This window comes from Peromyscus leucopus, chromosome 8b (genome assembly GCF_004664715.2).
Source record: "Peromyscus leucopus breed LL Stock chromosome 8b, UCI_PerLeu_2.1, whole genome shotgun sequence".
Lineage (NCBI taxonomy): Eukaryota > Metazoa > Chordata > Mammalia > Rodentia > Cricetidae > Peromyscus > Peromyscus leucopus.
In genome coordinates, this window is record NC_051086.1 from 41,971,963 (window position 1) to 41,997,793 (window position 25,831).

The 25,831-nt window shown below is 51.4% G+C and overlaps 1 protein-coding gene across 1 annotated transcript in view; it reads right to left on the reverse strand.

The window, feature by feature from the left end:
• Window positions 1–24,025, reverse strand: part of Wnt3a (Wnt family member 3A) — a 47,053-nt gene extending 23,028 nt beyond the window's left edge. The window contains exons 1-2 of the mRNA XM_028857125.2: window positions 23,808–24,025; window positions 7,370–7,611 (exon numbers count right to left, since the gene is read on the reverse strand). Of these exons, the coding sequence (XP_028712958.1) occupies window positions 7,370–7,611; window positions 23,808–23,878 (313 nt within the window). The 5' untranslated portion in view covers window positions 23,879–24,025. The remainder of the gene's footprint in view (window positions 1–7,369; window positions 7,612–23,807) is intronic.
• Window positions 24,026–25,831: the final 1,806 nt, after the last annotated feature.

The window sequence follows — 25,831 nt, forward strand, 5'->3', positions numbered from 1 at the left end:
TATGTAACACTAGCTCCAAGGATACAGCGCCCTCTTCTGGCCACTGTAGGCTCTGCATGAATGTGATACATAGACATACATGCAAGCAAGACATCCATATGCATACAATAAATAAATAAATTCTTTTTATAAAAAAAACCTTCATTTTATCTACTTATCTTTGTATAAAGGTTTCTTACTCCTGAATCTACAAAATTAAAAAATTGGATAGATCCACAGTTACCACTGTCTATGGTAACAGGCTGAAAGCAGACCCTCTAAGGTTAAGAAAATGGGATGCTCACTCTGGACATCAGACCAAGGAAGCAAGGAATGGAGTAAAGAGTATCCGGAGTGGGAGGAAAGGGTAAAATCATCCCATGTGTAGAGCAGTCCAAGGAATCAACAGGAAAAAAAAAAAAACCTGCCAGAGCCTATGAACAACTTCAGCCAGGTCACGGAACAGCTGGTCAATTGTACAGCACACAGCTCCATGCTGCCTCCCAGTAACCAACAGTCCAAACACAACAGTAAACAAACAATGGTGAGCTGGGGGCTCGTGGATGACAGAGGCGCAGTAAATAGCATTTGTTGCTCTTGAAGAGGACCGAGGTTCAATTCCCAGCACCCACACTGCAGTTCACAACTGTCTGTAACTCCAGCTCCAGAGGATTTGGTGCCCTCTTGGGACCTCCTTGGCATCAGGCATGATTGTGGTGCACAGACATGTATGCAAGCAAAACACTCACACACATAAAATTAATTTATTTTAAGAAAGAGAAGAAAGAGCTAGGCGGTGGTGGTACACATCTCTTTTTTTCTATTTATTTATTTTATTTATAAATTTATTTATTTCTATTTTATGTGCATTGGTGTTTTGCCAGTGTCAGATCCCTGGAAACTGGAGTTATAGACAGTTGTGAGCTGCCATGTGGGTAGTGAGAACTGAACCCAGGTCCTTCGGAAGAGCAGTCAGTGTTCTTAACCATGGAGCCATCTCTCCAGACCCATTGGCACACATCTTTAATTCCAGCACTCACCAGGCAAAGGCTGGTGGATCTCTTTGAGTGTGGGTTTGAGGCCAGACTGGTCTGCAAAGCAAGTTCCAGGACAGCCAGGGCTTTGTTCCACAGAGAAACCCTGTCTTGAAAAACTAAACCAAAATCAAACGCACAAACAAAAAAAGGAAAGCAAAGAATGTCATTTACAATAGAACAAAGATGGACGAAATGCTTAGGAACAATTTCAAAGGCAATGTACAAGAATTATAGATGGAAACTATCAGGTGTCACTGAAGGGAAATGGGACCGTGAGTGAAGGTATCCCATGTTCATGGATCAGGAGACTTAACACTGTTAGTGTGGAGTATCGCTCCTCCTCCAGGCCCTACACAATCCCTAAAATCCCTAAGCATTTTTACACATGGGAGCTGGAGAGATGGCTTAGGAGTTAAGAGGACTGCCTGTTCCTTCAGAAGCTCTTGGTTCGGTGCTCAGCATCACATGGCAACTCCCAACTGTTTGTAATTCTAGTTCTAGGGGATTCGATGCTCTCTTTTCTGTGGGCACCAAGACCACAACATGATACACACATGCATGCAGGCAAAAATATTCATACACAAAAATAATGAATAAATCTAAAAAACTGTTACAAGTGGATCCTAACATGCATACGGAATATAAATGGCCTCAAACAACCGAAACAATCTTGAGTTAAAAAACAAAACAAAACAACAACAAAAAACCACTGCAAATCTATAGACATGGAAACAGCATGGCACTGGTATGAAGATGGACATACAGACCAATGGAACAGAGCAGACAATTTATACATAAATGCATACACATAGGGTCAATTGATTTTTGATGAAGAAACCAAGACCATGAGGGAACAATGTTCTCTGCAGCAAATGCTGTTTGAATAACTGCATTTCCATGTGGAAAAGAATGAAACTGGATCTCATTCTCACACAATAAATAAAAATAATTGACTGGAGGGGGGACGAGAGGGGGGAGAACAAGGGAATCCGTGGCTGATATATAAAATTAAATTAAATTATAAAATAAAAAAGTTAACTCAAAAAGTACCAAATAGGGCTGGAGAGATGGTTCAGTGTTCAAGAACACTGGCTTCTCTCCCAGAGGACCTGGGATCAATTTCCAGCCTCTACATGACAGCTCACAACCATCTGTAAGTCCAGTCCCAGGGGATCTTCTCGCCTCTGTGAGTACACAAATATACATGCATGCAAAATACCCATGCACATCAAATAAATAATTTAAAAAAATTAAAACGAAATCATAGACCTAAATGTCAGAGTTAAAGCTATAGGACTCTACCTTTTTTTTTTTTTTTTTTTAAATATAGAGTCTCACTGAGTAGCCCTGACTGGCCTGGAACTCACTTCATAGATAAGGATGTTCCTGAACTTACAGAGATCACTGCCTTCCAAGTTCTGGGAATAAAGCCACATGCCATCACCTCTGCCTTAAAGCTATAAGACTACAAGAATATGTAGTAAAAGCAAAGCAAGCTTCTGTAGCCAGTATAGTGGTGGCACACGCCTTTAATTCCAGCACTCAGGAGGCAGAGGCAGGTGGATCTCTGTGAGTTCCAGGCCAGCCTGGTCAACATAGTGAGTTCCAGGACAGCCAGAGCTACACAGAGAAATCCTCTCTCAACAAAACAAAACAAAACAAAACATAAAACCAAACCAAATAAACAAACAAAAAAAAGCAAACACCCATGACCTCAGGTTCAGCAGTTTTCTTGGAGATCAAAAGCCAAAGAAAGAGTTGGGGAATTGCCATCCAAGTTAAAACTCTTATAGGAGGGTGGAGAGGCATTCAGCAAGCTGACAGCATGTTTTGCTCTCACAGAGAACCCAAGTCCAGTTCCCAGCATCCATACTGGGCAGCTCACAACTGCCTGTAACTCCAGCTCAGGGAGATCTGAACGCTGTTCTGGCCTCTAAGGGCACCCTCCCACAGATTCACAAACTCATACACAGACACACATGTTACACACTAAAATTAAAAAAAAAAAAAAACTTAAAAATGTTCTATCTATGCATGTTTGTCTTCATGTTTAGAGGCTCGAAAAGAGAGTGGGATTCCATGAGATTGAAGTTACTGATGGTTGTGACTCTCCATGTGGGTTCTGGGAATTGAACCCAAGTCCTCTCGAAGAGCAACCAGTGCTCTCAACAACTGGGCCAGCTCCCCAGCCCCCCAAAATTGTTGTTAAAAAATTTCTGTGCCTCAAAGGACACCTTCAAGAGAGTTAAAAGAAAGCCAAACATGGGAGCATATACTTATTAATCTCCACTCAAGAGGTGGAGGCAAGAATATTAGGAACTTAAGGCCAGCCTGGGCTGCATGAGACCCAGTGCCAGGATAGAGAAAGAGTCCACAGAATGAGAGAAAATATTCGAAAGTTATATAATGGATGAGGGGCTTGCAATGAAGTGTTGCCTGCTGAAAGGCTGTTGAGAGGTGATTGGTGATTATATAGTATATGCATATGTATACATGTATGTATGAGTCCTGTATATTATATATTATTTATATTATATATGTATTTATATTATATCCTTTCTATTATATATAAAGGACTCTTAAAACTAAATAACTAGGGTCAACAAGATGGTTAAGTGGGTAAAGGAGCTTGTCACCAAGCCTGATGATCTGAGTTCAATCCCTGGGACCCACATCATAGGAAAAGAGAGCAAATCCCTATTTTCTGACTTCCACATATGTGTTAAGGTATAAATATTAATACACACACACACACACAGAGAGAGAGAGAGAGAGAAAGAGAGAGAGAGAGAAAGTAAAACTGTGTTTAAAAAACCCTACAAATAACCAAAACTCAAACCAAATACAAATAACTCTATTAAAACACAAACAAAAGAACTGAAGAGATATTTTTCAAAAGGGGACACATATAACTGCAAAGTTCTAGGAAAGACGCTCACACCCAGCAAGGCGGCTACAAGAAACCAACAGTAACAAGTGCTGGGATTCTGGGGAACCTGAATCCTCACGCCCATCTGCCCGAGATGGGGACGCAGAAGTTTATCACTTCCTCAGTGTTAACACAGTTGATGGGTCATGTGGGTCCCCTCCTTGCTCCTGTGAGAGACACGCCTCAGCATCATGGAGCTGGAGGTAGATGCTGTAGTTAGTGACCAGCCCCAGGTCTCACATGGATTGATCTTAACAAGATGTCTTAGTTACCATCACTGTGATAAAATGCCCAACAGAAAAGAATGCTTTGGAATCCTCCGGCTCCGGATTCCAGCTGCTTCAGTCCATCCAGAGAGGCAGGAAGGTGAGAGGCTCTGTCTGTGGTAACGGAAGCCAGGCTTGCTCACTGCGGCACAGACTACAGACTGAAACCTTCAAAGGCCAGCCTCTCTCACCTGCTCCTGCCAGCCAAGACCCCAGGTTCTAAAGGCTCCACAACCTTCAAAATAAGGTCACAAGCTGGGCACTGAGTGTTCAAAACGTGAGCCTGTGGAAGACACTTCAGATTCCAACCACGGGTATTAGGAAATGTTAGACATCTCACCCACGCAACACAGCCATCCTTGTTCACCTGCCGTGGCTTCAAGTGAGACAGGCTTCCCCCTTCTCCCTAAAGCCCCTCTGCTTTCTTCTTATCTAGAGAAGCAAGGTCCTGAGAACCCCCACACTGTATGTGATACACATGTCTCCTGCCTGGGCACCATGGCCATGACAAGGCATGGAGACCCATGTAAGAAGCAGCTGCTCTGCATTCACACTGAAGATCCACAAGTGCATGCCCCACATACATGTGCACGTGCACCCAACCCCAGACACCACCGCGTGCGGCCACATATGGATTCACAGGTGAGTGTAGCCTCATCCTGAAGCCACGTGGGCACATGCATGTACACACCACTGCCACAATACTGTGATGCTTTGGAATGAAGCGTTGCCTGCTGCAGAGCTAATGAGAGGTGATCAGATCCTCGTCTGGGAACTAGTGAGCAGACTGGACAGATTCATAATATCATGGTGTTTTAAGAGATACAGCCTAGTTGGGGGCAGAGGGTAGAAGCATGCTGGGGGCATGTCCTGGAAAGATATCCTCATCCCTGGGCCCTTTCTGTTGCTTTCTCTGCTTCCTGGCTACAGGGAAGTAAGAAGCCGTTTGTAACACATTCCAACCACCTCATGACTGCCCTGCCTGAGGCAACCGAGCCACGTAACCATGGGCTGAACACTTTGAAACCATGAGCCAAAATAGATCTTCCCTCTTCAAATTGTTTGTATCAGGTACACTGTCACAGCAAAACAAAAACAAACAAAGAACAGCAAAATACACCCATGCGGCTTGTACTTGGTCATGTAGGAAGACTTGTGTACACACTAGCATTTGTGTTGTTGCACGGGCATAGATCACATTCCCAAGGATACACAGGATGGACCACACGTACGCGTACTATAAGCCATTTTCGGTAAACCGTATCACTCTTGGGACCCTAACTTTCCCTGTCTACAGCAGTGGCTGTTCCTGTGGGGAGTGACTGTGTAATTAGCCTGACTCGAAGCTCTGAAGTTGCAGGCTGCAATTACTTTCCCATTTTATAGATAGGGACGCTGACACTCCTGGGAGTGAGCTGATGGATGTCACCAGGAAAGGAAACCAATGGTGGGTCATGATGTCGGGTGAAAGGGGGTCAGAGGAACCACAGGGTCAGGGCTGCTGGCATGACGTCATTCTGTGAGGTGAACAGCTGGCTTGAGAATGGAGGCTGATGGAACTGGGCGGAGCCACACCGACAGCAGATTGCTGGCAGTGGAAGGCAGGAAATTAGAGTAAAGGCTCCTGGCGCTGTCTTCTGCTTTGTCCTGACTGGAAGGAAGACTTTAAACACCTTCAAGGTCACAAGGAGATGGCTGCAGGTGCCCAGCCCAGCCCCCTCCCCGCAACACTGTTCTTGAGGACAGTGTCCAGTGAACCTGCTTCCAAGCCAGACTCGAAAAGCCCTGGGTGCTGTTCCATTCTGTACCTCAAGTGTGGGAGCATCCAGCAGATAGATGCACAGGGTTGGGGCGGGGTGGGGGGTGGGGTGCGGCGGTCACAAAGGGGCTGAGTACATTTTGGCCTCTGCAGCGAGCACCTGAGGCTGGGTGGCTCACGAACCGCGGACATCCATTGCTCACGGTTTTGGCCTACCCACTCCACTTTGCTCCCACAGGGGAATGATGTCCTGGGCAGCAGAATTAGGTCAGGTCAAAATACATAATATATGTGTATGAAAATGTCCTCTTAAAACCCAGTACAATGAATATATGACTACAGAATAAAAGAAAAGGAAATTCACAGATGGCATCATCCTATACATATAAAATTTTACATATAAAATTCTAAGGTGTACACACACACACACACACACACACACACACACACACACACACACACACCATGCAATGGAATAGTATTCGACCATTAAAAAGGAATGAAGCATTGATGTGTGTGGCAACATAGACGAACTTTGTAAACCTCACACTCAGTGAAAGGAGCCAGCTACAAAGGGCCACAGAGAGCATAATTACACAGAAAGGAAATGTCCAGAACAAGAAAACCACAGGGGTAGGAAGCAAACCCGTGGTTGCCAGGGGCACCGCATAATGGGCTTGGGGTTTCCTTTTGAGATGATGGAAATATTTTGGAATTAGAAGTGGTAATGTCGCAATTCTGTGGGTGCGCTGAGTGTGCTGAGATTGTATGTTCTAAAGTGATTTAAATTATATGATTCCCCCCCCCTTTTTTTTTAAGGCACGAACGCTTTCATTTGGTGTGTATTCTCTCTCCTTCTGTCCCTGTTTCTCCTCCATGTCTTTGTTTCTCCTTCTCTCTGTCTCTCTGATTCTGTCTCTGTCTCTCTCCTGAGTCCCAGAAGCCACAGAAAGAAGTCTGTGCCCCAGTCAGCGCCCTGTCTTGCACCTGGTGCCGAGCCAGCCTCACGTGGACCTCCATGTGGATGGGATGCACCAGGAAGCAGAGCCAGCCCAGCCCCTGACCCCCAGCAGCTGGAGGTCAACACATGGTAATTATTGCCTTAACCACTACACTTTAGGATAATTTGCTCTTTGCCAGCAGCTAACCAACACCCAGCCCTCCTGCCGTTTTCTCCTTTCCAAACCAGCCCAGGGGCCTGGAGCCCTGCTGGCTGGCATACCTCCCTCCTCCCAACACACTCCAAGCTTCTCTCACCCTGTGGTGTCCCCCCCCCCCACCGCTCCCCAGAGGCTCTCCTGCAGCATTGGTTGGGAGGAGAAGGGAGGAAGCCTAGCCAGATGGAGTTTGAAAGGCCTTGTGATGCCCACATAGAGATGACCCTAACCACCCAGGGTACCTTTGTCCAGAACAGGGCCAAAGATTGCCAGGCTGTTGCTGACGGTGGTACAGTTCCAACGCCGGCCTCGGAACTGGTGCTGGCACTCCTGGATGCCAGCCTTGACACCTTCAGCCACACTGGGCATGATCTCCACATAGTTCCTGCAGAAGCGAAGCTGCTTGGGCACCAGACCTGGGATACTGGCACAGAGGATGGGCTGAGTGCTCAGGGAGGAGTACTGGGGCCCCACAGCCAAGGACCTGGTGGGAAGACAAGGCAGTTAGTGAAACCATCTCTGGAAACAGACACTTTGCTATGTATATATGCTGAGTCTGATGCTGCTGCTCCTGCCATGAGGGACACCTAGAGACAGGATGCTGTGGACCATGTACCTAAGATGAGGATTAGATGTCAAGCTGTCACAATGGCTGTGTGCAAAGACCAGTCCAAGCATTCCTGCTCTGCAGAGGTCCCTCAGGCTGTGGCTCAGGCTTCTGAAGGCACTGGAGGGTACAGAGCCTGATGGAGACCACAGGATGAGGATGGTTGCTTAGGGGTCTCAACGGACCCCAGAGCAGATGGTACTGGTCTTCCCTGAGGAGGGGCACAGTCAGATCTGGGGGAGGGGGAACACCAGCTTCCAAGGCAGGGCATAAAAATTGTACTAAATTAATTCCTTCCCGTTTTACTATTCACCCGAGATATAAAAGCAGATGTCCTCAAAGTGTGAGGAGGGGATGGGGAGAAGGCTGTTGGTAAAGTGCCTGCCAGGCAAGCATGAGGTCCTAAGATAGAATCCTTATCACCCATGTAAAAACCAGATTGGCATACACCTGTAACCACAGAACTGAAGATGAGCGGGCATAGAGACAGCTAGTCTAGACAGTGAGGTCTGGGTTCAGTAACAGACCCTGTCCCCAAAACGAAGGTGGAGAGTGATAGAGGAAGACACCCAACATCAACCTTTGGCCTCCACATCCACACACACACACACACACACACAACACACACACACACACACCATACCATACCCCCCACACAGGCACATTGACACACATATATACACAGCAGATATCAAGCTCTTTTGTATGAAATAGCATGATATTTGCACACAGTCTGCCTACCCTTCTGTATACACCAAACCCAGAAGACAGTGATACTAACACAGTGGAGTGTGTCACACTATACTTCACAGAATGCGGATGCAGGAAGTCCACACATGTTCAGTACACATGCAGTCATTTTCCCAAATACTTTCTCTTTTTTCCCCCCTGTTTTTTATTTTTTGTTTTTGTTTTTGTTTTTTCGAGACAGGGTTTCTCTGTGTAGCTTTGTGCCTTTCCTGGAACTCGCTTTGTAGACCAGGCTGGCCTCAAACTCACAGAGATCTGCCTGCCTCTGCCTCCCAAGTGCTGGGATTAAAGGCGTGCGCCACCACCGCCCGGCTTGTTTTGTTTTTTAAGACAGGGTTTCTCTATGTAACCCTGGCTGTCCTAGAACTCACTATGTAGACCAGGCTGGCCTCCAACTCACAGAAATCCACCTGCCTCTGTCTCCCGAGTGCTGGGATTGAAACTGGGCCACCACACCTGGTTATCACCATTGTTTTCAGAAACACTCACTATTAGGACTCATTCTGTAGCTGAGGCTAGCCTGGAACTGGCTATGTAGTCCAGGCTGGAACTTAATGATCCTTAGACTCCTACTGCTGGGATTATGGGCATTACTACAGCCAACTTCTCTGAACCACAACTTAAAAGAAAGACTGGCTAGGTCTCTTTGGGAACTGATCATGAGGGAAGAACAGAGTTTTCTCACAGCTACGGCAGCCCCAAATGATGCTTATGTCCCATTAAGTGCACCTCCGGTCCCAACTCACCGTTTTCAGGTTCCCAACCACATGTCCCTGGGATCTACTCCCCATAGAGCTGGTCTCTCCTATCTCCTGAAACACTCAAGAAACCTGTGTCACACACTGCCACATGTCTGCCCTTAGTGCAGTCCGTGTCCCCGTGTGCACCCCATGAGAGGAGGGCCTGCCCTTTGCTCCTTCAGCCTTTCCCTCTTTTGTATGGATAAGGCCTGTGGGCTGGGCGGGTAGATTTCTTACACGCACACCTGCTTATGATAGGCGCCATGTTCACAGGAAGGCCAGGCCTGGTGCAGGCTGGGGATTGCTCCTGCTCTCAGTAGCTGTGAGCCTTTCCTCTCCAGGCCCCTGATCTGTTTAGTCTGGCTCAGAGGTGCCCCATTCCTTGCCTGCAGTAGGAATCAGCTTATGTTCTCTTCTCTAGGTGCAGACCGCCATGGTTGTCTGTGTGCCCCTGCTGGCACTAGATGGACCGTATGGGCACCTTTGAGTATGGGGTGAGCAGACACTTGGCAGAGAGAGAAGAGAGAGAGAGAGAGAGAGAGAGAGAGAGAGAGAGAGAGAGAGAGAGAGAGAGATCACTGTCCAAGGAGAGAGAGAGAGATCACTGTCCAAGGAGAGAGAGAGAGATCACTGTCCAAGGTACTGGCCTGAGGCCAAGATGTGGGCATATGGAGTGGACTGAGATCTGTGTTCTTTACCCTCAAGAATGGCCCCGAGAGGAAAGGCCTGGTCAGGTTCCCAGAGTAGAGAGAGACTAGACCAAGGAGGAAACCCACTGCTGTGCCACTTTTGGATGACCATCTTAAAACCAGAAGGTCCCGATGTGTCCTGTCAGGCTTTTCCTCCTGTGATAGTGGATCCGGAAGGACTTTGTCTCTCCTTCCGCCATTCCTCAGCTCTTCTCTGCACCCTCCACCCCCAACTGCACTCACAATCACCCACCATTCCTCAGCTCTCCTCTGCACCCCCCACCCCCAACTGCACTCACAATCACCCACCATTCCTCAGCTCTCCTCTGCACCCCCCACCCCCAACTGCACTCACAATCACCCACCATTCCTCAGCTCTCCTCTGCACCCCTCACCCCCAACTGCACTCACAATCACCACCATTCCTCAGCTCTCCTCTGCACCCCTCACCCCCAACTGCACTCACAATCACCCACCATTCCTCAGCTCTCCTCTGCACCCCCCACCCCCAACTGCACTCACAATCACCTACCATTCCTCAGCTCTCCTCTGCATCCTCCCACCTCCCACTGTGCTCACACTCACCCACCATTCCTCAGCTCTCCTCCACTGTGCCCACACTCACCCCGAGACTCTCCCACTTGTGGGAAAGCAAATTTCCTCTTGGCCTGGGCAATGCTTTTCTTTCTTTTGTTCTTTCTTTTTTCTTTCTCTTCTTTTTCTTTCTTTCTTTCTTTGGTTTCTGTCTTGGAACTCACTATGTAGACCGGGCTGGCCTAAAACTCACAGAGATCCGCCGGCCTCTGACTCTTTCTTTTTAAAAACATTTATTTTTGTTTTATTTTGCGGTATGGGTGTTTTGCCTGAGTGTGCATCACCACACTTGTGGTGCTGGAGATCAAACACAGGGCTTCATACATGCTAGGCAATCATTCTACCCATGAGTTACATCCATGGCTCCCAGAGAGGGAGTGAGGGCATCTGCCTATCCATCCAAAGGAGGGATAATCTTCACTCCCAAATGCAGTTAACTAGGAGACTTAGAGTAAGAGTTTCTTACATAGCAGAAAATGAGAACCTGACCCATGTCTGTCTTCACTATAGGAATTGCCCAGGGCCAGTGGCCAGTTCCGAAGAGTGGGTGGTCTCTGCTGTGAGATGCCAGAAGCCAGGGCTCATTCTGGGTGCTGATGATGTGGGGTTAGGAGATGAGCTAAAGAAGAGGATGCTGCAGAGGCACCTAGCTGAGAAACTGCTGCAGGTGGCATGGAGTTGTCAGACCTCAGCTGCTTTCTCACCTTGTGGGAGTGGCCTCCAGGGAAGGCAGAGAGGGGACTTCCCAGGTTCATGGCTGCTCCCAGCCCCCTTCCTGGGGATGCTGAGTCAGCCTGCTCTGCCTCCCCTCCTCTGGGCAGGTCCCTGCTCGTCACCTCCCCTAGGAGGCCAGGGTGTGGGCAGCTCCAGCAGGATCCTCCTGGCTCTCCCTTGTGGATTTAGGAAGGTGGAAGAGAGCCTTCTCTAGACCCAAGGGCCCCTTAAGTCCCTTGAATCACAGCCTGGATCATTTCTCATTCCCTGGGAGGTGGACCATTAGGAAAGCCCAGGCACAGCCTTGTAGGAAGAATGCTGAGGGCTGAGCAAAGGGTACCTGTTCTATGATGGAGAAGGCAGGGCAGGGTCCAGGAGGTTCATCTTAAGCATCTGGGTCTCAATTGGGCTGTGATGGTCAATCTAGTTTTAGTTTGTTTAGTTCCTTCCTTCCTTCCTTCCTTCCTTCCTTCCTTCCTTCCTTCCTTCCTTCCTTCCTTCCTTCCTTCCTTCTTTCCTTCTCTCTCTTTCTCTCTCTCTCTCTTCTTTCTTTCTTTCTTTCTTTCTTTCTTCTGTTTTTGTTTTCTGAGACAGGATCTCATGTATCTCAGGCTAACTTCCAATTTGTTAAGTTGTTAAGGATGACTTTGAAAGCTTCATCCTTCTGCCTCTACCTCCTGAGTGCTGAGATCACAGGTGCGTACTAGCAAGCACTCCATTAACTAAACTACATCCTGGAACTCACTCTGTAGACCAGGCTGGCCTCGAACTCACAGAGATCCACCTGCCTCTGCCTCCCAAGTGCTGGGATTAGGAATAGCTGTACATAGTTAAACATCCATTTATTGATTTATTTATTTATTTATTTATTTATTTATTTATTTATTTATTTTTTTTTATGTTTTTGAGACAGGTTTGCACATATCCCAGACTGGTCTCTAACTCTACTTGCAGCCAAGGATGACCTTGAACTTCTGATCCTCTCCAGTACTATTTCAAGTGTCCTCCCAGACATTTGGCTAGCTTACCAAGTGTCAAGTCCTGAGTGTCTCTTTCCTCCTTCCCCTTCTGGCTAGGGAGACTTGCCCTTGTCAGGCAACCACTACTGAGCAACAAGCTCTTGCTAGGTAGCCCAGGCTAGCCTCAAACTCATGATTCTCTAGGCTCAGCCTCCCTAGTCTGGGATCCCAAGTGTGTACCATGCCTGGTTTACTCTCTTTCTCAACACCAGCACGAGGGGAAACTGGCTACAGACTAAGTGCTAAGAGCTCTTCGCACTGTCGTCAAGACACATTCCAAGAGACATTTCAGTGGCTAAAGGTGCCCATTGCCAAGTCCAACAAACTTCAGTTGGATCCTTAGAATCCACACCATGGAAAGAGAGAACAGATTCCTGAAGTTGTCCTCTGACTCCCCCACCTCCACCCCCATAAGCATGCTGTGGCATGTGCACAAGAACAAGTAGACACATAATAAATAAATACAATTAAATTAAAAAATTTTAAAAATCTAAAAGAAATCGCCCAGAAGGAAAGTGGAGTTGATACAACCACAAGAAACCAAACCCATTGAGTTACAGGAAGGAGAGCAAGTTTGTATTTTGCAGGGTTCAGGCTATGGTGTGCTCTAGACTTGTACATACTGTATACAGCCACAGCACCTGTAATTTCTTCTCCAGCTATCATCCCCACCGTGGAGGTATCTACCTTCCTTTCCGGGTGTTAGCAACTGTGGCTGTAACAGCAGTGTGTCGCCTCCTTTCATAACTGAAGGTGAGGTTTCCACTGCAATGAGCAGAGCTGGGCATGAGAATTCCATTTCTCATCCCGTTTGGAACATAGGCATGGGAACCCCACGTAGTATCCAAAGGCTACACTGGAATATGACTCCAGGGTTTGAATGCCCACCAAGTCTCTCCTGCTGTAGGCTGAGAGGCTGGACCACTCAACACCCAGAAGGAGGCAGCTGCTCACTAGGACAAAAACAGCTTTTTTCTTCAGTTCCCTATCTTCAGAACCTATCCACGCCTAGAATCTGGCAGCCCTCCAAATTCTGAGGTGTCCTCATAGTTCCGAGGTGCAGACCTATGCCCAGAAACTCCTATCAGGACTTTCGAGGCATACACTGTAGTCTGGAGCTCTAAGTTCACCTAAGCATGTGTGCATTCAGAAGTTGGATCTGAAGCATGGAGTTTGTCTCGAAGTTTCCAGCTCTGAGACCAAGGAGTCATGTTCCAAGACCAGAGAGGGACTGTCAGGAGCTGCCCCAAGCCAGCCAGCCAGTCCTGGAGAGCTCAGTCCCACAACACAGAGAATGACCCTCAACAATGTAAGTGAGGTTAGAAGTGTCTTCCCCAATCCGACGGACACCTGTGAGCTACAATATTTCCGTAATTCTGTGGGTATCCGTTCCACTTTGACAAGAACCAAAGAGCACATCACTGTCCTTCTCATTTGCACTAGATTCTCCTACCCTCCCCTGAATCCTAGCAACCAGACTCCCCCCCCCCCCCCCAAAAAAAAAAAAAAAAGATGCCTTCTAGGGCTCTGGGGGCACATGCCACTACCCCATTGGCTTAGCCTGTGGACAAGCTATCCCTTCCTGCTTCTTCTCAGGACCTCTCTTTCCACAGATCACCTCACACGGTGTTTGCTCCTTTAAACCTCTCATCATTATCCCTTCCCTCTGCTCCGTTTCCCCTGGGACCACTGGGTGGAACTCATGGATGAGGTCTTCACAGACCCTGATGTGACTCCCTCTAGCTAGACCAACTAGCACAGGTGCCACCCAAGGCCACCTGGGGCCAGAAACCAAGGCTCGGTGAGTAGAACCGGTGCCAAGATTTCAGGTTAATGTGGCAAAAACAGCAGTTCCGTTACATTGGCTCCCAAGGGCACACCTTCATGCATTCACGTTCAGATGTGTACACATGTGTCAGAGGTCAGGGGTCAGTCTGGTGTGTTCCTTAGGAGCTATGTGCCTTGTATTTTGTTTTTTGTTTTGGTTTTTAGAGACAGGGTTTCTCTGCTTAGCTTTGTGCCTTTCCTGGAACTCACTCTGTAGACCAGGCTGGCCTCGAACTCACAGAGATCTGCCTGGCTCTGCCTCCCAAGTGCTGGGATTAAAGGCGTGCGCCACCGCCACCCGGCGTGCCTTGTACTTTGTTACAGGGTCTCTCATTGGAACTTCTGGCTCACTGATTAGGCTAGGCTGGCTGGTCACTGAGCCCCAGGGTCTGCCTGTCTCTGCCTCCTCAACACTGGCATTTCAAAACTATGCCACTGTAGTCTGCTTTCTATGTGCGTCCTGAGGCTCAAAAACAGGCCCTCATGGTTATGCAGCAGGCACTTCTGATACTGACTGAGCCGTCATCTGGGCCCCGATACACTATGACACTCTTAAAATGTGTTAAGCTCCAGTCCAAGCAAAATAACATTTATGAATGAATCCAATATAAAGAAATGCATCAAGCAGAGGCCATGTATAGCCACCATGTCACAATGACACGGAATTTTAAAGGTGGCCAGCTTCCCCCATAGCACCACTTTCATCAAGGGAGAGTCATCAAGGGAAACGAGGGTGGTGGCCACAGCCATTAGGTATCATCTCACTCATGGCGCTGGTCTATCCTGGCCTGCCCTTGGAAACTCCTGGGGCCTCCGTTTCCATAGCTGAACAGAAGGTGACTGAGTTAGAGCATGGTGGGCCCGGTGCCAGAAACATGCGTTTGTTTGGTTGGGGTTGTTTTTGTTTTTGTTTTTCTAGACAGGGTTTCTCTGTGTAGCCCCTGGCTGTCTTGGAACTCACTCTGTAGACCAGGCTGGCCTCGAACTCACAGAGATCCACCTGCCTCTGCCACCCAAGTGCTGGGATTAAAGGTGTGCGCCACCGCCGCCCAGCCAGAAACATGGTTTTTAAACTACTGATCTGAGGCTTCTTTCAGCTCGATGTTCTACATCTGTAATGACACTCCATAGACGAGGGATTTTCTAAGGCTTGAGTTCAAGGTCAAAGCATCTGACCGTCTTCCTGGGGTCTGAAGGGGCTTTCCCACCCGCCGCTCTTCTGCTTTTACTACACCACTCTCCCAGGAGTTAGCCACGGACATACTTTCCCCTAGACAGCAGGGATTCCACTGACCTCTCTGGAGCCATTGATCCTCACGAAGGCCAAGACATATGAGGTCTAAACCCCCAAGAGATACCAGGGGCTGAAGAATAGGCAGGACCAGTGGAACCTGAGCCCTGGCAGTCACCCTTGCCTGCTTACAAGACCCCCAAGAGATGGCCACAAGCCAAACTGGTGGCCTTCATCCTGCCCAGCATAAACCTAGTCTTGACTAAGCCCCTGGTGCCCACCCTGGCACACAGATGCTTCTGGCATGTGTAGACCAGTGTCCAAAGACAGACAGCCTCATTTAAGGCTTCTCAAGGGACCCCGTGTCCCCAATCTTTTGCCCAGGAGAGCATTGAGATTAGGAGATACTGTCATCAGTCACTCCCAATCCATATCCAGCTCCTCCGGCTGGGAGGTCACTGTAAGGTCTGAACCCTGCCTTGGGGTGATGGAAACAGCCAGGCAGGAGGGCCCTGCCTGGGCCTGGGGAGAAGTCGGGAGGCCGGCACGCCCTCACTGCACCCATTTCTCTGCACCTGGCCTTTGTGATTCACTACAGGAGGAATTCATTCCATTTCCCCTCTCTCTGCCAACCAGGGTGGAGGACAGCCTCTCGGGAGAAGCCTACACTCTACCTCCAGCTAGGATTGTAACTGTCCAACTGGATGTCGCATTGCAAGGTGCTCTGGACACCCCCCCCCCCCCCCACCACTCCTCTGAGAGGCCTGGCCGTCTCACACCCCCAAGTCCCTCCCTGGGTCCCAGCAGAAAGACTGGCAGCTGAAGTTAGGCAGTGGACTGTGACCTCTGACCACTGCAGACCCCACGTAGCTGCCAAGGCCGCCATCAAAAAGTTCCCCAAACGCAGATGTTTAAACCAAGCCTTAGAAAGCAGGTCTGAAACGTTTGAACCTTACAAAAGCATGTATCTGTGGGTCAAACAAGAACAACCCACACCAATGAAAATACCTGTGTCGTGCCAATCAGATCACAGACTCCGCTTGCCTTCACTTTCATTAATGCTGTTAATTTTTTATTATTACTTAATGATAGTTTTGAAAGGAGTAGGCATCGCCTTCAACCTGGAGCACGCAGAACGCCGTTTTGGAATACAGTCCCATCCCTAGACTCAGGGTTTCATCCTGTGGCTGTAGCCACGTGAGCCACGCCTGAAGCCGGCAAACACTAATGGTTTTTCTCCCCCCCTCCTTCCCTTGCTCCTGTTGAAAGGCCGGGCACCTGGCCAGGGATACAGCAGAGACGCTGGCTGTGACATGCAGGGGAGGAAGGAGGCTGGTCCAGGACTGTGAGATGGGCAGCAGGCCAGCCTAGCCTGGGCCAGCACTGGCCTCCCTTGGCCAAGGGCCTCCAGCTTCTATTTGGTCTCAAGAGAATTTTCCCACCCTTGTGTCATGACTCTGGTTCCATGTTAGCTGGTGTTGAGCCTGCAGGAGCAAGCAGGGGACCCACTGCCATTTATGATGGCCGCTCGTAGGCAGACAGAGAGGGGCGGTGTGAGGAGGTGAATCGGCAGGGGTGCTGAGGGTGGGTTGCATTTGGACAGGCATAGGTGAGGGACCCAGGCTGCAGTGCTTACAGTTAATTCACTTGCTTACTGTGACACCCTTCCCTGTCCTGGGCCTTGGTTTCCCCATTTGTCCGATGAGGTGGTCAGACTTTATTCTAACAGGCTTATAATAGGAGTGGGGCATATAAGCTGTCTACTCCAGAGTCTCCATTGCTTTCCTGACTTCAGAGGGGCTGAGCCACATCCTGCGGACAGAGCCTCCGGGGCCTCTCTCCCGGGAAGGCACTGTACACTGGTGGCCCCGTTACCTGCCTGTCTGGGACTGTCCACCTCTCCTTGCATCTGGATCTGGTACAGGAGGTACCTAGTTTGCCTGACTTCGCTCATCCTCTGCTGGAAGGGAATCAGGCACAGTAAACACTGGGTTGGATCCTGGCAAAGTGGGGTTCCCAAGGCACTGCCCAGGCCCAGAGGGAACAAGGAGGATCATTGGTAGAGGTCTCTGCTGGTAAGGGTCCTGGGCCAGTGTGTTGCAGGCTGATGGAGCATCCATGCTATTCAATTCGGACCGGCCTTTCTCTCTGGAGTACTGGGTCTCTCAGCGGCAACACCAGGCTTCCACTCTCATACCTGAGACCCAAGGTATGGGGCTCACTCTCTCATGGATAACCAAAGCACACTGTCCTCTCTTGAATGGGGCTGCCCAGGGACCAACCAGACGAAAAGCTGTGTTCCTGAGATCCCCCAAATCAGCTGTCTCCCCCCAAATAGACAGCATCCCCAGGAAGTAGAAGCCCTCTTTGAGATTCCAGCACTTTCTGAGCTGGGGAGGGGTCCCAAGTCCCCACTCCAGGCTGCACAGGGCCCTGCTTGAAGCCTTCCCAGCCAGCTCCTGTCCTGCCCTGCCGGGCCAGCAGGATTACTGACACATACTTTGAGCGAGTCCTGGCAGGCGGGAGGCTCCCGCGCCGGCGGCCATGTGTTTGCCAGCCTCCCTGGGCGGCAGCGGCACGTTCTGCTGGTAAAGGAATGTGGAAGCGCCAATGTATCAGACACCTCCAGGGTGTCACCTGAGGAGCCCCGGAGGGAGACCTAGGCAGAGGCAGAGGCCGGGTACCCCAGGTCTCAGGGCTGGAAAGTTGTCATGTGGTGGGATGGGGGAAGGTATTAGAAATATTAAAACGTGTCCCTATGTCCTCCGCGCTCAGGTGCAGCATCCAATTTTCACAGGAAGGGCTCTGTTCATTCAACACAACCTTACCGATTGGCCAAAGAGGGCAAAAAGCAAGGTCAGGAAGAAGAAAGGAAGCCATCCTGATAGCTTGACCAGTGAGTCTGCTTGATGGAGTCACAGCCTTGATGATAGGTGTAGGGAGTGTGTCATTTCCAAAGGAAGAGGAATGCTCCTGTGTACAGGTGGCCCACATGGCTGAGGCCTCTCTGGCCATGGGCCTGTGCCTCTCTGAGATTTAGTCCCAGAATGCTCTACAAAGACAGTATATATCCATCAGCTCACTGCGAGGACATATTTCCTTCAGGTGCACATGACAGAGTTGAGGGCTTTGTCGACTTTAAGGAGGGCTGCACTGTTAACAGCCTCCTGGACGCTTCAGCCTTTGGAAGTGAAGGGGAGTGGCCAGCTCCCTTCCTCAGCCTTGGATTCTGCAGCTCATCATCTCCCAGACTGCAAGACTGGTACCAGGTCAAACCCTCAGGAAGCCTTCCCACCGTGAATCCATGTCAGTCTCCTTTCAGTTAGCTACTCACTCGGCTGCAGCCTCCTTCTCCAGAGGACTGTCCAAGATCCAAATGGTCCTCCCTGAAGCCTCTCAGTCCAAATGCCTAATCCTTCAGCTTCCCAGAAGAGAAGCAAATGCAGGCATTTCCAAGGCTGGCTGGCAGTCCTCACATCTGGGTCCTGGGGTATAGGTGGGGGGAGAACTCGGCTCACGAGTGATTTCAGGATGCCACCCAGGCTTAGATGCCTCCTGGACCAACCAGAGGAGAATCTGACTTGTCAGGGAGCTATCTTCAAGCTTCTGTGATATCACCAACCTCTCCCTCCTCCACCACACACACACACACACACACACACACACACACACACACACACACCACACGCACACAAATGCACACGAGTGCGTGCTTTTCATTTCAGATTGTATTTCTTCACAGACAAGTGGCTGATCTTTCACAGGTGGGATCTGGTTACACATCAAGAAGCAGTGACCATATTCTGAGGACCAAGGTGACAAAGCTGAGTCCTGTTTCCTGAATTCTGGACCACACCAAAAAGAAGGATGGTTGCATTGCCAGGGAACTGAAATTCTCTGACCCTCCAGGCCAAAGGTTTGTATAAGGGACCAAATGTCTCTCTGTGTATGTGGGGGATGTTACCAGGCCATTAATGATCACCTGAAAGTATACTCACTGCTACTATATTGACTCACCCTCTGCTCTGGACACAAAGGGGTCTGGGAAGCTTTATGTGAATGAGATAGAAAATCTTTTTAAGGGGGTGTAAAGCCGGGTGAAAGGAAGACACCCAGCCTTGGAGACGTTCCCCCATAGCATTTGGAGGGTGTCGGCACCAATGTCTGGAGGAGCTGGACAAGCTGGGCTCTGGAGAGGGCTGGCTTTGACTATTCCTTGGGTGGTTAATGAAGAACGTTAGGTGATTGGCAGTTCTGGGGCAGCTGGGGTACTAGTGGTGGGGGTGACTTGCTTAGTGTCTTGCTTTCTCTTGCTTTGTGAGTTGTATGTCAGTTACTGACCAAGAGGAAGGGGGAGGGAGGGAGGGAGGGAGGGAGGGAGGGAACAGAAAGAGAACTGAGACCGAGCTGGGCAGAGGAGGAAGGAGCAAGAAGATCCTCATGTACCCACCACCACCCCACGGGCCGCACTGCTGTGTTCCCACCCTCCCTGAGGGTGAGAACGGAGGCCACGCTTTGTGGGCTGGACTGGGATGAGGCTCATAAAGGACAGCTCTGGGAGTGGGGTCTGCGGACCTGCCTGGAACAAGCCAAGAAATTTAGCTTGACTCCTCCTCAGTCTACCTGTCTCTGCCCAGCTGACCTTTCTCATCGGCTTGTCTGCGCCACACAGCAGCCTACTTACTGTGGCTACCTGATGATTCTACACGTACCCCCCACCTCATCTGTAACCTTCTCTCTGCCTTATCCTCACTCCCAGGGTCACAGTGCCCCACCCATTTCTCTCTCTCTCTCTCTCTCTCTCACCTTTTCTGTGTGTTCCACCAGGAGACTTTGTCCCCACTGTGGGCCAGACTGCTGACAGTGATCACCAGGCCACAAGGGGATAGGGAATGGGCTAAGGACACTGGCTTCTAGGGCTCTCTGTGCCCAGCAGCGCATGGGGGCATGGCTGCAGAACCGTTAGCAGCCAGAGGGACCTCTGTGCTGAGAAGAGGAACTAGAGTTGGTCTTAAAGAAATGGGACACAGCACACAGTCTCGGGGGTACGAGGGAGAACCCCAGAAAGGAGATTGTTAGAAGCTACTGAGGGGCTGTGGGAGAGCTGGGCACTCACTGGTCCCACCTGCTCTGCAGTGTGGCTTTCATACTCAGGAGCCTGTGGTCCAACAGGAACTTGTCCATAGGAGAGGAGACCCGAGGAAGAAGGGAGAAAGGGCATCTGGGACCGGGCTCTTCCACCAGTAAAGGAGCAGGGAAGCAGCCACCTAAACAGGAAATTCAAGGGGCAGTGAGGGCATGGGGTAAGCGTGGGGTGAGGCCAGACGTGGCCAGGGAGGGTGGGAACACAGCAGTGCAGTATGGCCCATGGGGTGGTGGCGGGCACAGAGGAATTTGTAAATCTGAATAAAGTCAATTCCCCTGACACGAGATTAGCTCAGAGTCTGGAGAAAAAGGGGGGGGGGCACAAGGCTGACCCCTGGGACAGGAGATAAGAAGAAAGCGGGAGGAAGGAGGGTCAGGGAGAGCAGCACATCTTAGATTTCTTCCAGCGTCCATAGGGACTGTCCTCTAAAGGAATCCACATTCTTTTAGCCTCATGAACCTCTCCTCTTCCCCTGGGCTCTTTGCAGTCAGTTCTAATACTGTGAGAAGAGAAACTGGAAAGAGGAGCAGGAAAGGCAAACAGACCCTCCCCATGCTCTGGTCCACTTGCCTGCCCCTCGTCCCAGCTCTTGAAGATCCCAGAAGAGACACTCTTGGAGGCCTGTCTCTCTGTGGTATCATGACTGGCACTGGGGCTGGACACACCATCCCTCAGAGCAGGTCCTGGGGAGGTGGTGGACATTCGAGGTCACCCAAGGTGCAGAGCAGAGCTAACGTTCTCCTCTCTCCCTCCTTCGCCCTAAGAGCCACACCAACTTCAAAAGCCTGATTGCTCCTGATTGGAGATTTCCTGGTTTTGTTTCTCCAGGTGAGGAGGTTTTCTGCCATTCACTTTCACTTTCATAGGTGAAGGGAGTTGGGGACCAGAAAGGAGGAGGGAGGCACAGGCCCCGTGAAAGGAGGAGGGAGGCACAAGCCCCGTGGAAGGTGAAGTAACAATCAATGGGTAGGCTGAGCATAAATGTAACAAATCATAGGGGGAAAAAGAGAAAGGTTCCCAAGTCCTCTGTTTTGCCTCGGTGTGGAGCTCACCCAGCAGTGGCTATGATATATCGTTCCCCGCCCCTCCTACTTTTGGGGCTATGTCTCATCTAGACCCGGAGTGTGGGCAGGAGAAAAGAGGAGACACTTGCAGCTTGGATAGGTAGAAAACGCAAAGCAACCTTTATTAACGAGGCAGCTATCACGCCGTATAAAGTGCCCGCAGCCATTGCTACTCTTTTCAGGGGACCCCTCTCCATTCTGCCAGTATACCCGAGCCAGCTGACACTTTGAGCCTGCCAGGGAGGAGAGGGGATGGAGGAGGCAGGAGGGGAACTCTTGTTCCCCAGGAAGCCAGCATCCCAGAGTGAGGGGGGCTGCTTCTCAGGAAGCAGAATTGTTAAGTGTGAGAATCCTACAGAGAACAAAGTGGGAGTAGGGGGTGGGCGGAGAGGTGACTCTTGTCACCCACCCCTATGAATACCAGGTGGACTTCCGTATCACTTTCTGAGGCCAAAGGGCTGCCCCCAGTCCTTTGATGGGAGGGGTGGGGAGGCTAGGGGGCCTCACTTTTTTCACACCCCTCCCCTCTCACCTGGAGAATGCCGGGTGCACCCGAGGGGGGGGTCTAACAGCCCAGGTGAAAAGGAAGCTATACTTCTGTTGGGCTGGGTGGACCCGGCTAGAGATTCTCTCCCCCCCCCCCCCATCACGACCTTAGGGACAAAAATCCCAGGGCGCGGGGTAGCTAGGAGGCTGGCGACAAGGCCCTTCTTTATGGGAGCAGAGCGGGGGCGAAGGCGCTTCCTCTTGAGCCCAGGAATTCAGCGGCGGCGGGTTCTAATTAGAAGCCTGACGCAGGAGCTGGCAGCCCGCGGGGCTCTCTCGGACGCGCTGCCCCTGGCTCCCAGCGACCCGTAGGACGCGCCTCAATGTGTCCGCGCTCCTACATGTGCCGGTCGCAGCCCGCGCTCCCGGAGGCCACAGGGCTCCACAGGTGCTGCTCCGGGTGGTAAAAACTCCCGTGAGCCGAGGCTCACCTAGATCCCTGTAGAGCGCGTCCGCTGCCCCTGCAGCCTCTCCAGCCCCTAGCCGACTCCCGGCTGCTCACCCTCCATCCCTGCAGCGGCGGCGCGGTCCCTGCATCCCCACCCCAGGCTCCTCAGCTCCTCTCCTGAAGCATCTCGAAGAGAAAAATGATTATCGGATTAGATGTACTTCGGCTCGCTGGGTCCCCCCTTCCCCTCGGCATAATTATTATAATTCCAGGCAAGCTGTCGGAGAGTGATCCTGGGTGTGTGTGTGTGGGGGGGTGCGCATGTTTGTGGGGAGGCTTCTGTCCAACTGAGTCTCCACCAGCAGCGCGTCCCGGCCCCTTGGCGCCCGCGTTCCTCTCGCTTGTGTTCGAGAGATCTGCGCATCAGATCGTGGCCTTAAGTCTCAGCTCCATGCAGGGAGGGGGGTTGTCACACACCCCGAGGAAGGGGCGCCCCAATTTCCCCTCCTCTCAGGGTACGTGCGGAGGACGTGGGGCCTGAGAACCAGGACCTTTCCTTTTCTTAACCTCACTCCATCCCCAGGCTGAGAAGGGTCTCCTCCTAGTGTGCCCTGTCTGGAGAGGAGGATGCTGTCCAGCCTCTCCAGGACGGGGTCTCCGAAGCCTCTCACTCCGGGAAACTCAAACCCCTTACTTTACCTATTGCTCATCCCTCCCCGCAGCAGCGTTTCCTTGTCAGGGAGATACAGGCTGTGGACAGCAGACCGACCCCTACACTCCCGACAGCCACGAAGAAGCGACAGCGACAGCGTCGGGGAAGCGCGCAGGGCTCTCCGGCTGGCCCCGGTGCGCCTTGCCGCAGGCTCCGCGCCACTCCCCGCCCGGTCTCGGACTGTCTTTACGTAACTGCGCTGCCCCGAGCTGTTCAGTCTTGTCTCGCCGACTTTGTTTTAAAGTGTGTGTGTGTGTGTGTGTGTGTGTGTGTGTGTGTGTGTGTGTGTGTGTGTAAAATACGGTCCCTAAGAAGAGTCTCCCTCTTCCTCGCGCTGCTTCCCTTTTACACTCTTGCCTCGACCATCGTCTCGGCGTTAGTGTCATGTGCTGACCCGCTTTCTGCCATTCTTGTTCGACGCCAGGGACAGCATGGACCTTCACTGCCCTCCCTCCCCGCCTGCCAGGGGAATCAATGTCCCCGGAAGCTCTGCCACCCGCGTCCCAGCTGCGGCCCGAACCGGTCCAAGTGGCAGCCAAGGAAAACAACCCGCCCGCAGCCAGTGCGCAGAGCAACGGTGGGGGCCCTGCCCCAGGGGGCGGCTGCCCTAGGGTGGCACTGGGGCCGGGGCGAACGCAAGTAGACTCACTCACCACCAGATCGGGTAGCTGCCCAGCGCCTGCTTCAGGCTGCAGAGCACTAGGAGGTATCCGAGAGGAGCCATCGCGGGCTTGAGCGCGCAGGGCGGGGAGTCCGCCCCGAGAGCGCGGGCGCCGGGGCTGGCCCGGCCCTGGGAAGTGGCGCGGCTGCAGAGGCGCTGGGCCCTCTGTGGCAGCGGGGTGCGCGGGGTTCCCGGGTGTGCACCGGTACGCGGGCTCCGAGGGCGGCGCTGCGCCAGGTGGGCCGGCGGCCGGGCGGCGGGCCGAGGCCCTGGGCGGCGCGGGGCGGCGGGGGCGGGGCAGCGCCGCGGGGGGCGCCCGCCGGGGCTGGGGCTGGGGCGGGGCGGGCGGGGGGCGGGCGGGGCCCTGGGGGTTTGGAGCCTCGCGGCGCTGGCCCCTCCCGCGGCCGTGGGTGCGCTGGGTGCTAGGGTGAATGATAACGCGCCCGGGACTGAGGTGTTGAAGGTGTGTGCAGCGTGCCCGAGTATGTCGGTGTTCATGGAGGGGAGCTGGGGTGCGCGCGGGGTGCTGGGGCACTGCAGGTATGGGCCAGTGTACAATGCGCGCCGGGGTGCACAGGGTGTTAGATCTGCCCAGGTGTGCATGGGGTGTTTTTGTGCATGGGGTTAGTGGCCTTCCAGGGCCGCGCTGTGCCAGCTGGGAATTGCACCACTGCGTAGTCCTCCGGCTTGGTTTTGGTTCTTCCTGGATCTCAACTCATCGGAATCACTGTGCCAGGCCCTGGATCGCCAGCTCTGGGCTCCCTGAGCTCAGGGCAAGAAAGACACACAGCCCCAACTCCAGCGCTTTTTTTTTTTTTTTTAATATTCTGCCACATCCTGTCTCTTGCTCTTGGTAGCATGGAAGTTCCTCTGGTTCATCACCTTGCTTCAGGAGACTGTCTGTAGCCACACCCCCGCCCGGAGCAGGGACCACTGCAGACCCTCCGGACAGGCAGCAGTTAGGGACTCTGAGCACAAGAACTGATACCTCTATTCTCTCCCTTGTATCCAACCAGAGAAGAGAACACAGAAGCCCATTGGAGGGAATTGGCAGTTCTTGGGCTCAGGCTCTGGAACAGCTTCTAGTTCTGCTCAAGGCAATAGCTCTAGTTCTGCTCAAGGCAGTAGCAGTCTATTCAGGAAAAAACAAACAAACCACCACCAACAACAACAACAACAAAACCAAACTGACCATTTCGGCAAATCTCATTATTTTGCTGATTGGACAGGCAAAGAGAATTTTCCAAAGTCACAACACTGATTCCTCCTGACTGAGACCATTTGCAGAATTTTGTACCCCAGGGAAAGACCCTAGGGAGTTTTGTAATTTGAGGATAAGGTACAAGTTTGGATGCGCCCCAGCTTCTCCCTGGGGCACCTAAAGGCATAACAGGTAAGAGACACCTCCCACCAGGGAGTGGTCCTCAGCACTGGAGGCTGTAAGGGAAGCTCAGCAGGAATTTTTGCGGCATTTTTGATTGAAGAAAGAGCCACCAAGGCAGAGCAAGTTTCAGGCTTGTTCATGGTGCACTGTCCATCTCTAGAGTCCTTGGTCTTGAGTTATGACTCACCTGGTGGCTTGGGGGTGGGAGCATAAAGTGGTCTCTGGTGGAGGTGGTGTGTGGTGGGGGTACCCTGAGCAGGGCTGCTTCTCAAAGCAGGAGCTGGCCAGCTGTTTCTGTAAGTTTAGTATAGACTGGGGAAGAAACGCAGTCAGGCTGCTTCCTGGAGCCTGCCTCCTCCCAGCTCATGTCCGTATTTGGTTACCATCAGTAAAGGAAGCTCATGATGTAGAGGATGCCATCCATGGTTTATAGACCTTGGCTCCAGGAGTCACCTGGAGACTAGTTTGGAGTGAGAACCATCCTTTTTCTTCTGCACCACCATTGTGAGGCCTTTGTCCACCCTTCCTAGTCTGTGTCACTACTGGACCTAAGAAGGAGGGATGCACTCTGGAATGAGGCAGGCATCGAGGAGAGCTGGCTCATCAGTACTTTGGACTGTCCTTCTCTCTCT